A 13523-nucleotide genomic window follows, 5' to 3' on the forward strand; every position below is an offset into this window, starting at 1 on the left:
TAATTTTATTGTATCCAGTTTATATTTTAGCGTGATCTCAAATATGACAATGTTGACATTTAAACTTAATTACATGTAAAATTATTAAAAATTGCGATCAGCTACTGCCAAATTTGTATCCCTAATTATTGGCATGCACGACTAATTAGCATTAAGTTTTGGAAAGAATAATTAGCAGTGTCATTTTATTTTCCTTCTTTCACGGTGATCTTTTGATTGAGATAAATAAAATATTTTTATTTGAAAAAATAGATAATTATCAATGGCTGAGATGCATTTGAGCTCTTGCCTATAGAGAGGTAAGATGGAGCACTGTAGGGCACCTCAAAAGAAAAAAAAACAGAAAATGAGTCCGTAATTCACAGCGTCCGTCCTACCGGTTTTGGTCGACGAATCCGATTCAGAGAAGGGCTTGTGCTGCATGGCTCGTTGTTACTCCGAAACGGAGAACATGTGCGATTCCGAAGTCGCGCTTCGCGCCATGCCTATATATATTGCAATGCCATGGCGCGTGCACTTTGCTTCGAGCTCCAGACCAATTAGCAATGGCGGCGCCGGAGCCCGTGTCCAAGACGGCCGCGGCGGCGCTCTGCTCGACGCCGGCGTTCGCCAGGGAGATGGTCGCCGGCGGCGTCGCGGGCGTGGTGGCCAAGACGGCCGTGGCCCCTCTCGACCGGGTGATGCTCATGAGGCAGGTCGGCGTGGCGCCAGGGGACGCCGGCGCCGTGCAGATGCTGCGCGACATCGGCCGCCGCGAGGGCCTGGCGGGGCTCTACCGCGGCAATGGCACCAACGCGCTGCGCGGGTTCCAGAACAAGGCGCTCTACTTCATGTTGTACGAGCGGTACAGGCGATTCCTCCTCGGCGCCGCCGGCCCGTCGCTCGGCGGAGGGCCGGTGGTCGACCTCCTCGCCGGGTCGGCCGCCGGCGGCACCGCGATGCTCGTCACCTACCCGCTCGACCTCGCGCGCACCAGGCTCGCCTGCCAAGGGGCGGCCGGTGGCATGTCCGGCGTGCTCCGGAGCGCCTACGCGGAAGGCGGCAGCGTGCGCGGGCTGTACCGCGGCGTGTGCCCGTCGCTGGCGCGCGTGCTCCCGGCGTCGGGGCTCAACCTGTGCGCGTACGAGGCGCTGACGGCGCGGCTCCCCCACGAGGAGCCGGGGCGGCGGGAGGCGGCGAAGGTGGCGTGCGGCATCGCGGCGGGGCTGGTCGCGAGCACGGCGACGTACCCGCTGGACGTGGTGCGGCGGCAGATACAGCTTCGCGGCGGCGGCGGCGGGACGCTGCAGACCTTCCGCGCCATCGTACAGGCGCAGGGCGCGCGGCGGCTGTACTCCGGCCTCGGGATCACGTACGTGAAGAGGGCGCCGTCGGTGGCCGTCTCGCTGGTGGCGTACGACCACATGAAGGCGCTGCTCAAGCTGCCGCCGAGGGATCACAAGCCCACCGGTGGGAAGTAGCAGCAGCGATATAACTTGTGCATACCTCTCTGTCCAGATTCGTTGTATTAGGAGAGGACGGGCTGAGTTATTTTGAGACGGACAGAGTATGTCACGTGTGCTTGATTTACCATCTCACTGCAGATAAGAAGATTAGTGTGGTTACTGTGAACATGTGGTCACTGTTATAGTGTTGTTGCTTGGATTAAATTGTACATACATAAGCTAGTGGAAATTTATTTTGGGCAGTTTCTCAGGTCTGTTGCCTAGCTACTGCCTGCTGCTCGCTATTTTTTGCATTTCAGTTCTCAATCTCGGCCATTTCTGCCCTGCCAACTACTGTAACGGTATAGCTTTGCCAGTATAAAATGTACAGTTATTTTATAGGATTGGTTTTTCCAGCAAGTGACAAACAAAAGTTATTAGCATTATTGTTGGTTAAATGGACAATTAGAATATGTGGCATTTCCAACTTTGAAAGTATTACAGTAGTTATATGCTCTATTACAAGTCCCTTGGGATCTAGTGGAAGTCAAAACAAGTGAAGGTGCTAAGGTTACATACTTCATTAGAAGAATCTCCCCTTGACAAAGGATGTTTTTGGGTACAACAGAAAATTTATACAAGTCTATGTTTAGATAGGCCAAACGCACTTGCAATATGTTTGATGGCACCTGATGGGTTATTTCTTCCTCTTCACCCAAAACCCTACACGGTTTGTGCCTGTTTAGGGGAGCTTCTTCCAACTGCAGCTTTTCCTAAAAACTGCTTTTGCCAGAAGCTGCCACAAACAGTCTACATCTTCTGAGAATCTGTAGTTAAAGATTCTGAAAAATAAACTTAGAATCCAGATGCCAGAGAAGCTGAGTTTAAAAGTTTTTCTAGATTCTCAGAACCTAGCTATTAAACAGTAGCTTCTCAGAATCTAAACCTCTCCAAACAGGCTATAAGGCCCTCATAGAGTCCTTGCATATCAGGCTACTGAGTCAACTTGTTTCCGCTGGTCGAAAGTCCTCTACGGTGAAGGTTGGATTAGGCAAAATCCCTCACGGTTAGAGGTCCACTGGGCCGCTTCCTAAGCCAGTCTACTTCAGGCCTCTAGTGGGCTGGTACTTAGCCTCCTAGAATAATTGGCAATATAAACTATACCAAATAATTTAAGATTTGTTGTTCCAGCAAGTGCAAAAACAAATATTATCCCTTATCGCTTACAGTGGAAGGAGGTAACTTTCAGTGCAATAAACACATCAAGTTATTTACAGCTACAATGTTTTGCATAAATATTACGAATATATAATGCATCATCTCCCCAACCTTTAAATATTACGAATATATAAACAGACATCTCGTCTCTTTCCTCTTCATGGGCAAGATTAACTCTACTGAAAAACCAATGCCCGAAATTGGGCTGTGCTTTGTACATCTCTTCAAGATCAGGCAACGGATTTATATTTAATTTTCTTACGTAGATCCAAGAGACATGCTGCAAGTCCAGAGAGCATGATTAATTTTACACCAACGTAAATAGACAATATAATAAGGATTAATTTGATCCGTGCCATTGCAACTATTGTTATTCATAAAAATACCATTACAATTCGTTTATTCGTAACCGTGCCACTCAAATTATATAAAATTAGAATCATGCCATTGCCGTCACGTTTTTTGTCTTCTTCCCCATCTACACTTGGGACCCATCTATCAGATTCATCTTCTTCTTCCGATTTCACTTTCTCCACCTGTCTCTCTCCGCCGCTGTGCCATGGCCAGCCGTGCTCTCGTGCTACTGTTTCTTCCTCCAATTTCACTTTCCCTACCTGTCTCTCCGCCGCAGCGCCATGGCCAGCCGTGCCCTCGTGCAGCTGCTGCTGTGGTGCATGTCAGTCTTGTTCCAACCCTCCACCCATACGTAGACTGTGACCTTCACCAGCACCATCGACGGTAAGGAGGCTAATTCATTGACTGTTCGGGAGGATAGATCCAATACAGATAAAGCAAAAGGAACATGCTTGCACATAATGAACAAATCAAATACATGCACAGAATGAACAAATCAAGATCGGATACAAAAGAGGCCCGCCGTAGCTGTTCACTAAAAATGGCGATCGAAGACCGCCGTCGTTATTCACTAAAAATGCTGTGGACCGCCGCCGCTGCAGTTGCTCGCGCTCGCGCTCACACTCGCCGAGGCCGACCATACCTAGCTGCTCGTTGAGATGTCGAGGGCCTCTGTAACCGAGATGCCGAGGACCACCGCCGGTGGCAACTGCTTGTCCAGGCCGAGGACCGCAGTTACCTTCAATGCCAAGGACCTCTGCGGCTACTCACCGAGGCTGCGTCGACCGCGGCCACCCATCGAGCTATAGCGCTCTCTCACACCCGACGCACGCGCTGCTTCGCGACCGCGACGGCGGTGGAGATGGACACCGGTAAAGAAAGACAGGTGGGGATAGTGAGATTAGAGAAAGAAGACCAATATGATAGGTGGGTCCCACGTGTAGATGGGAAAAAAATGGAAAACGTAGCGACAATGGCATGATTCTAATTTTGTAAAATTTGAGTGACACAGTTACAAATAGACGAATTATAATGATATTTATCTAAATACACATAGTTGTGATAACACGGATCAAATTAACCCATATAATAAGCAGTGGAATCTTACGTAGTTAGAACTTTCCAAGTAGTATACGGACTACTGTGGGCATTGCAACCATGTAACTACCATAATAATACTGGTCCTCATTGTTTGTTTTTTCTTTGAAAAAACATTTGCAAACAAGAAATAATCTATGAATAAAAAATTTACATTCATGTTTTTCACGATCTAAAAGTAAAAGCTAAAAAATAAATTTTGATTAAAAAAATCTGCAAAATCAACTCTAAATTTAATGTTAAAGATTCAAATTTTGGGTTATAAGCATAAACAAAAGCAAAAAGAAGAGGGTGGCTGATTTCAAACACCGTACTTGCAGTTTCATAAGGTACAACCAATATTGCCGTATTTGATTCTTCACACAATGTCCTTTCTTACTACATAACCACACGAAGTTATTCTTGCAATACATCCGCTCCACATGGATAACAATCCAACCATCTGTAACAAATAATAACAATCCAACCACATTATATTGGGAAATACCATTTGTGGTATGCACTTGAGTTTTTCTACACCTGCTCCTATAGTTATCCCTTCCTGAACCTTGCTTTCGTCCCACCTCTTTTGGAAAAAAAATGTAAATCTTAAAGCAAGTAATTGGCATTAGATCTGTGCAAATCAGTATATAAACAAAGGGTAACCAGATTGAACTATTGATAACGGTAAAGAAAAACTACTTGCGGGGGCGGAGAGCATACATTTTAACCTTTTCTTTAAGATTCATAACCTTTTGGAAAAAAAAAAGGAGCTGAAATAATGATGTAACAAATGCAGCATCACATATTGATCTGTATCGTCCTGCTTATATGCCCTTGAAACACTTGCGTCAGTTATCAAAGCAGTTTTGGGAACAAATCAAATGGTCTGGCAGAAATTAATAAAGACAGAACACTTGCGTCAGCTATCCCCATACCATAGATTTATTTTTGAACAGGTCCAAGTTATGTTACACAAATAAAGACTTTGATAGTACAGTCATTTTTCATTCGAAACAACTGCACACCAAAAGAACATTCCATTATAAACCAAGAGATAGGATACTCATGGAGCTAACATCACCCTGTCATGGCAATAACTATTTGACACCACAAAGATCAGTAGTAAGGATGGGGATTTTTTTTCATCCTAGAATAACAATACTATAGCATGTGTTCAAGACAGAGTATTCAGCTATAACAAGCTACACCTAAGTTGCATGGCATCTTCTCATGAACCTAAACCATGTATGCCCACGAATAGTTTAACCATACAAGTTCACATTCTTGTTTGCCATGAGTAATGCATTTCGCAGAATAGCGTTATGGACTAGTTTTGCCATGAGTAATGCATTTCGCATGTTAGATAGGAATAGCGTTATGGACTAGTTAACGAAACCAGGATGCTCTCCAAAGAGGTTTCAATCATTCATGTTTCTAAACTACTACAGCACTTTCCTTTCAGGCACATTTCATGTGATTTCAGAAAGAAAAGAAAGCCATCAATGGAATTAAACAAAAAATTAAAGTCAGGGGGAAGACAGTGCCTTTGTTGCAGGGTAAAGAGAAGAACAATCCTCTCCAGCTCCATTTACACAGCCGCAGCACTTGCTCTCCCGGCAGAATAAGCTTCCAGTACCTCAGGGATTTCCTCCTGGTAACGTGTGACATACCTGTCCACGAACTTCATCTTCCCCATACACATATGGGCCATCTTGATTTTCCCATGGAACAAGCCCCTCGATGCCAGCAAGTTGAGCACCATGCACCTCGGCACGATCCGCTTCTCGTAGCTGAGGGAGAGAAGCACCGGGCTGGCTACCACGTACTCCAGGCTCCACCCGAGCCTCTTGGTGACGAACTGCCAGATACGCCTCACCTTGTCGTTGGACACGGACATGCAGTAGGGGTGCCTGACGAACGCCTCCGTCACCTGCTCCTTTGTCCATCCCAGGCTCAAGTAGTTGTCCATCCGACGCTTCCATCTCCTGGGGTGCAACCTGGCGAACAGCCCGAAGGAATAGGGGAACATTCGAGAGCAAGGCCTGATGCCGAGCTCCTCCATGGCGACCAGGCTCTCCTCGAAGGGGGACAGCCTGTGCATGAGCGCCTTGGGGTGCGTCATGACCAGCTTGACGATGACATCGTCCGTGGCGCCGTGGTCGCGGAGGGCCTTGACCTTGGGGAGGAGGATGCCACGAATGTCCCCGTGGATGAGCTCCGTGGACTGCAGGACGGCGGCGGTCACGTTCTTGTCGCTGCCGAGGAGTTCTCTGAGGAGGAGGTGGTTCCGTCGGAGGCAGCCCTCGAGGCTGTAGGAGAGGACGCGGTAGGGGCTTGCGAGGACGGCGCGGCGGATCTGGGCGTCGGTGAGGCCGAGCTCGCGGCGGAAGAACTCGAGCTTGGGAGCGAGGGTGACGTTGGCACGGTAGGTGAGCAAGTTCGGGAAGGTGGAGACGACGCGAGCGATGTGAGCGCCCTGGAAGCCCATGCCGCGGAAGAGGGCGAGGACGGCGTGGGCCTTCTTGGTGGAGCGCAGGCGGACGCGCGCGGCGGCGGCCGCCGCCGCATCTTCCGACAGGCCGCAGGAGTTGCGGAGGAAGTGAAGCGTGAGGGAGCAGGGCTCACCGGCGGCGCCAGCGGCGGTGCCTGAGAGTTTGGCCGGACCGCCCAAGAGGTGCTTGAGAAAATGCGTGAGAGGCGGAGGCCCGGACAAGGGGCGTCGGAGGGGCGTCGGCTTGGGGAAGCTGTCGCCGCCAACGCCGCTTCCGCCGCAGAGGAGGGCGCGGACCTTGAGGTGGTGGTGGTGGTGGTGGTGGCAGCGCAGAGACATTTGGGGAGCGCCGCGGCGGCGCCGATGGAAAGGTCGTGGTGGAAGAAAGGTTATCAGATTATCAGATAGCAGCGGGGGCGCGGGCTGCAGCCTGCAGTGCGTGTATATTTCTGTCTGTATGGGCCTGCAACTTCGGCCCATCACACCGAAAAGTCCAATTTTCCCGCTCATTGCTCAAATTATAATTTTTTGTTTATATATTTAAGTAATAAGTTCATTCTAGGTCCCTCAAAGAGTCCGTCTGAGGTCCCTTAATCCTAAAACCATAAATATATACCTCTAAACTTGTATAAATCGTTTGAAACGGCACCTCGGCAGTATTAACTCAACTTTTGCCCGGTTTTGCTGACGTGGCATTTGGTGGGCCCCACATGTCAGTATTTTTTTCTTTTTTCTCTTTCCTTTTTTTCTAATCTTTTCTACCGGTCTCTCCTCTCTCTCTCTTCTTCCTCTCTTCTCTCTCAGGCTGGGGCGCAGGCGACGGCAGGCCGGCGCGGGCTAGAGGGCGAAGCCGCGAGGCGGCAGCTGGGGTGAGGGCAGCGGCGACGGCGGCTGGGCTAGCAATGGCGGCTTGCGGCGGCCCTCCAGCCCGCGTGTGACGTCCACTCCTGCTGGAGACCCACGTAGCGGTGGCCCGCTTGTTTGAGCTTCCCGTCGGCGTCGAGTCGTCGACGAGGTGGGCGTGGGAGCGCCACATGTTGCCCTGCATGAACTCCCACACCATGATGCCCTCCACGGCCGGGTGAGCAAATGCGGAAACACCTCCCGGAGCACGATCTCTAGGTCATCGGCGCGCACCGCCTCGTCCGCCGCCGACACATCCAGCTTCGTGATCCCCACGGGCAGCCCCGTCATCGCTAGCTTGTCCAGTGCGTCGTAGATCTCCTAGCCGCTGCAAGCCGTCGTCGCGTGGCTCCGCCCTCCAGCCCGCCTCGGCCGCTGGCCTGCCGCTGCCTACATCCCAGCCTGAGAGAGAAAAGATGCATATCGATTAGTTAGCTAGTTAGTGGCTGCGTGCATATCGATTATTTAGCTAGCTAGTTAGTTAACGCTAGTGAATCCATGCATGTGTTGCGTGAGTCTTCTGGCCAGTAGCTAGTGCATGTGTTGCATGAACCTCATTGTGACTAGCTAGTGGCTGCCGAGTGGGGTGGGTGGGTGCCTGGGCGGTGGGTGGCCGGGGTGCGGCGAGCTCGTCGCAGGTGTGGACTCGAGGTTAAGCGATGACTACGACAAGGGGAGATGAGGAGCGCGCTGCTGGTGGGGCTGTCGTGCTCGAGCTCGGAGCCGACGTTCCGGCCGGGGATGCGGCGGTAGTGCAGATACTGACCGGCGAGGCAAACCCGCTGGTCATGCCGACGAGGTAGAGAAGAAGTGAGGGAGAGAGTGGAAGAAAAAAATAGAAAGAAGATAAAAAAAAAAGAAAAACCTCCTAACACATGGGGCCACTAAAGTCCACCTCGGCGAAACCAGTCCAAAAGGTGAGTCAATACTGCCAAGAGACGTATGTTAAACGGTTTATACAAGTTTATGGGTACACATCTCTGGTTTTGAGATTAAGGGATCTCAAATAAACTCGACGTTAAGTTAAGCGATCTCAGGTGAACTTATTTAAAGCTCAAACTAGAGCAGTGTAGGGGGCCCTTAAAATTGAGGGCCCTGTGTGTGCAGCCGCTCACTTGGCTCATGGCCTTTGACGGGCCTGACGAGAACATTCTCAGACTCCAGTCCTCCAGTCCTGCATGGTAGGGGTGAAAACGGATCGGAAACGAACGGAAACCATCTCAACTGCATTTCTATATTTTTTCGGAACCGGAACCGGAAACAGAAACACCAAATACGAAAACGGAATCGGGTAATATCGAAACGATAATGGATCAAATACGGTATCAAAAATTTACCGGAATATAAAAATACCTCAAAATGTGTATGCAAATCTTTTCTAAAATAACACATCAACTTCTCAAAGTAACCAAGAGAACGACACATCATAAATTCTAAAATACCATGTCACAAGAAGAAACATTGATGAGTCATGACTCATATTATATGGTAGAAAAAAATTGGACAGCACCTCATTTCACTTCTCATATTCACGGTCACAAACTCACACTAACAGTCACATAATAAATACTTTAGATAGCCACATGTGATGAATCCATATCAAATCTACAACATAATAAAACAATTCAATGTTGGAACTTCATATTCCACAACACAAAAATAAAATCAGCTAGGACTCCATAATACAAAATAAATACAAATGGAGTGTCATGCACCTAGAGTCGAGGGGAAACAATCAAACAAGTCAATAAGTGAACTTGTTCCCGTGAATAATCATGCAACTCGGAGCCCACAAATTTACTGGTTTCATAAGAACAAAATAGAAGTAATAGAGTTTAGATGAGCTAGATTAATACTAGTTACATATAAATAGAGTTTAGAGGAGCTACATTAACAGGAGTATTAGCTTTACCTAGATTAATAGAGTTTGGAGTTTAGAGGAGATACCAAGCAGCAGCCAGCCAATGAGCAGCAGATCGGGGGCGGGCGGCGTCGGGGCCGTGGGCAATCGGCTGAAGGCGGTGCTAGCGGCCGGCGGGTGGGGGCCGGCGGGCGGAGGGAGCTGGAGGCGGCGCCGGGGGCCACCGGCGTCGCGGCCGACAGAAGGGAGCGGGAGGTGGCGCCAGGGGGCGGTGGCGCCGGCGGAGGGAGCTGGAGGCGGTGGCACCGGGGGAAGGAGCTAGAGGCGGAAAGATAAACTTTCCTAATAATTTGTCATTCTTGCACGCGTGACGTGCCAACTTGTCCCTGTCGTGGTGAGGTGGCCTCCTATCGGTAGCATGGCGTGCCAGCACAGTCTACCGACATGGTCTGGCACGCCCGGCGCCTAGCGGCGGCGGAGCAACGCCTCCTCCTCCTCCGGCTCTCTTTCTCACAAGCGACGAATCACGCATTCTTGAAGTAAGCTGCATGCATGAGCATGAGAGATTAATTATCAGATTATGCTTGATGATGAAGATGATTAATGGACGATGCGTGTGCAATGTGCTTACATCGGAGGTAGGGCTAAAAGAGGTCGCCGGAGATGCCGTCAAGTCTTCGAAGGGGCGTACCAGCACTCGCCTGGTGTTGCCGATGTGGGGGCTGCACTTGACGGTGACGAGGTCACCGAGGCAGACGTGGAGGTTGCCGCGGACGCCGCGACTGAGGCAGACGCGGCCGTCGGGGCACGAATTGTCGGAGCTGGCATAGCACACGGCCTCGCGGCGACGCTTCCCGCGGAGGGTCAGCAGGTTCCCCTGGAAGATGTTGAGGCAGCAACTCCCATGGCGAGGCAGCATCATCGTTGTCATCCGCCTCACCGCTTCCTCCTCCTCGCCGCTGGGCCGCTAGCCCCGGCCGCGCCAGCGGCGGCGTGCCGCCGTGCTAGACCATGCTGCTACCGATGGATGCCACCTCACCACCACAAGGACAAGCCGGCACGCCACGTGTGCAAGAGTGGCAAATTATTAAAAATATTTATCTTTCCTATGGCAAATATGTAAGAGCTATGGTAAAGATGGTATTTGGAGAGGTGTCATTCTTAACAGTGGCAAATAGTTAAATTCCCCTCGGTCCATCGCTCTCTCTCTGTCGCACGGCCGCTGCAGCCTCCACCTCCGTCCTCCTGGACTAGGACTCCAGGAGGGAGTAACAGGCGGCGGCTAGGGTTACCAACCCACGTGCTGGACTTTGGGCCGGCCTAGTGGTGGATTGGGCTGGGCTATTTTCTTGATATTACTTTTCAAAATTTCAAAAATTTGTCCGAAAAGTTTTTGACCGATTCTGAGTTCCGACGAATAGTACGCTTACCGTATCCGTTTCCGATTCCGATACCGTTTCCGAAAAATTCCAAAAAAATTCCGATCAACGGGTTCCGTTTCCGAAAAACAGGTCCGGATTCCGATAAAATTCCGAACCGTTTTCAACTACTCTGGGAATATGAGATATTGCCAAGCTTACATAGGGCATCAGATTCAATTTCTTCCTAGTTTAATCATCTCGCGGATTTGTTTTATACTATCTCTGTATTTTAATAAATAACACGGTTAAACTTTTTGGCACATGTTAATCGTTCGTCTTTTTTAGTTATCATTTATTTTGTTGTGATTCTATTTATTGCAAAATATATTTTAATAACAACTTAAATTTATATATATTTACATAAATTTTTAAATAAGATAAATGGTCAATGTATAATAAAAGTATACTGCGTCGTATATTAAAATATGAAGGTATTTTTTCCAACTGTACCTTTCTTGGCAGTTTTGCCGTTCCGCCGCATAGTACAGTGTATTATGAGTAGCAGCGGCGATTGGTTATCTCGTCAGTGTCACGCCCGGCCGTAAATTTGTTTTCTTGCAATCAAATGCAGTGGAAGGGTCACACAAAACAGATCGATTCTTTTGCAGGCACCAGTAGCAATTCAATTCAAGGCCACCGGCTTCTGTGTCGCACGCACCAGAGGACATGCCACAGACCCACAAAATTCACAATTCAGAGAAAGAGCGACTCTGCACATGATGCATCATGATGAAAAAAGAATAACAGAGAACTGAGAATATTTCTCTGCAACCTTCGGACCGAATCTTAACTCATCTTTTCATTATTGTCTGAATTCTGAATGCTTGAGTGCGGCTGATGAACGCTGTTCGTGCTGAGCTCCTTGATGAACCCGACCAGCCGCTCGAACTCCGCCGCCGACGAGCCGCCGGCGGCGACGTCCCGCCTCACCTGCCGCGCCAGCGCCTGGGCCGATGCTCTGATGTCGGCGGACTCCATCGCCTCCCTGACCATCCTCTCCACCACGGCCCTGTCGCACACGTCCTTCATGTCCAGCCCCGTCCTCCACACGGCGCCCACGAACCGGCTGTTCATCTGCTGGTCGGAGAAGAACGGCCAGCACACCATCGGCACGCCCTCGGCGGCGGCCTCCTGCGTCGAGTTCCACCCGGCGTGCGTCAGGAAGCAACCCACGGCGCGGTGGCGCAGCACGTCCCGCTGCGGCGCCCACTCCACGACCAGCGCCCTGCTGTTCCCTCCTGCAGCCCTGACGGCTTCTTGGACGGCGGCGTTCTGGCTCGCTCCGACCATGTCCGGCCGGAGCACCCAGAGGAACGGATACCCGGCGGCGACGAGGCCGGACAGGAGCTCCGTGAACTGCTGGTGCGAGATGACGGCGAAGCTGCCCATGCTCACGTACACGACCGACCGGTCAGCCTGGCCGTCGAGCCATGCCGTGCAGCCGTCGTCCGCGCGCCATAGGCTGCCCGCGGCCGCCGGCGCCGGGGACATGGCGTGGACAGGACCGACGGCGAAGACGTCGCGCATATGCGACGCGATGTGAGTGACGGCCGGCCCCTCCATGGACGCGGCCGTGTTGAGCACGACCGCCCGTGCTCTGCGGCTGCACGCGGTGATCTCTGTGAGCACTTGAAGCAAGGGATCGATCTGGTTGTCGGTGGGCATCCGGAAATGGCTCGGAAGATCCCGTCGGCGGAGGAAGCTCTCCATGCCCGGAACGCCGCGCACGGGTTCGTCGAGGTCGCCGCCGGCAGGGAAGGGGAGCTCACCGAGCTCCAAAAGCTTCGGCACGGACAGGTACGCCAAGACGCTACAGGCGCTCGCCGTGCGGAAAGCCAGCGCGGGCACGCCGAGCTCCTCGGCGATGTCGACGGCGAACGGCATGATGGCATCGGCGACGACGCAGGTCACCGGAGGGAAGCCGGTGCCGTCACCTGCACACACAAGCCTAGTAAGCAAGGAGCGGTACGCGACGCTGCCTTTGGTCCGCAGCGACTCCAGGAGCTCGAGGATGTCGCCGACGGCGCGCGCGTGGTCGTCGGGGAGGCCGTCGGGGATGGACAAGAACCGGAGCCGCCGCGGTGAGGCGGCGGCCGCGGCGGCACCAAGGCGGCGGAGGCTGTGGTCGGTGTGAAGGAACGTGACGTGCAGGCCGGCGGCGACGAGGCCGGTGGCGAAGTGCGTCATGCAGTTGATGTGGCCCTGCGCCGGGCCCGGGAAGACGAGCACGTGAGCCGCCATGTCCGTCCGCTCGCGCGCCGGGTGCGGGTAGCATCCGCTCTGCTCTACTATTGCCGACAGCCGAGGGGATATTCCCCTAAGAGGCTAAGAATTTAAAATACTTTTCCATATATATATTTATGTAGAACTACTCCCTTAAAATAAGATGTTTGAATTTTTGATTGTAATGTTTGATTATTTTTCTTATTTAAAAATTATAAAAATATCATTTATTTTGCTTGTACTTACTTTATTGTCAAAAGAACTTTACACACAACTTGTCATTTTTTATATTTGTACTAAATTTTTAAATAAGTCAAATGCTTAAACGTTGTAATCAAAAAAGTCAAACATCTTACACTATAAACACTATAAAATGGAGGTACTACTATACAACGTTTTGAACGCTACGTAATAAACAACGTACGATACATCATAACCAAATTAGACCTCACACCATCCACCGACGGAGCAACCACCCTGCCTTTAAACGCTGCAACAACTTTTAACTTTTCAATTACTTGCGGGGTCCCCTGAATAAAGTGAGTTAA

The 13523-nt window shown here is 50.8% G+C and overlaps 3 protein-coding genes across 5 annotated transcripts; 1 reads left to right on the forward strand and 2 right to left on the reverse strand.

Annotated features, from left to right (window-relative positions):
* The first annotated feature begins 545 nt into the window (after window positions 1-545).
* LOC102710552 (mitochondrial carrier protein CoAc1-like) lies at window positions 546-1460 on the forward strand. The gene has a single exon (XM_040526295.1). It carries the CDS (start codon window positions 546-548, stop codon window positions 1458-1460), a length of 915 nt encoding a protein of 304 aa, XP_040382229.1.
* A 2894-nt stretch (window positions 1461-4354) lies between these two features.
* LOC102709985 lies at window positions 4355-6977 on the reverse strand. Of its 3 annotated transcripts, XR_005812134.1 has the most exons (3): window positions 5621-6977; window positions 4614-4659; window positions 4355-4536 (listed from the first exon to the last, which is right to left on the reverse strand). XR_005812134.1 is itself a non-coding variant. In XM_040525715.1 (2 exons), the coding sequence occupies exon 1, from the start codon at window positions 6904-6906 to the stop codon at window positions 5665-5667; it is 1242 nt and encodes a 413-aa protein (XP_040381649.1). In that variant the 5' UTR covers window positions 6907-6977; the 3' UTR covers window positions 4355-4536; window positions 5621-5664. The 3 variants fall into 3 exon arrangements, 2 of the variants coding, with proteins under 2 accessions (XP_040381649.1, XP_040381648.1); XM_040525715.1 differs by lacking the exon at window positions 4614-4659; XM_040525714.1 differs by having other exon boundaries at window positions 4355-4659.
* Window positions 6978-11285: 4308 nt separating this feature from the next.
* Window positions 11286-13079, reverse strand: LOC102710840 (myricetin 3-O-rhamnoside 1,2-glucosyltransferase UGT709G2-like). Its single transcript, XM_040526005.1, has one exon. It carries the CDS (start codon window positions 12991-12993, stop codon window positions 11539-11541), a length of 1455 nt encoding a protein of 484 aa, XP_040381939.1. The 5' UTR covers window positions 12994-13079; the 3' UTR covers window positions 11286-11538.
* Window positions 13080-13523: the final 444 nt, after the last annotated feature.

The sequence above is a fragment of the Oryza brachyantha genome, chromosome 7 (assembly GCF_000231095.2).
Source record: "Oryza brachyantha chromosome 7, ObraRS2, whole genome shotgun sequence".
Classification (NCBI taxonomy): domain Eukaryota; kingdom Viridiplantae; phylum Streptophyta; class Magnoliopsida; order Poales; family Poaceae; genus Oryza; species Oryza brachyantha.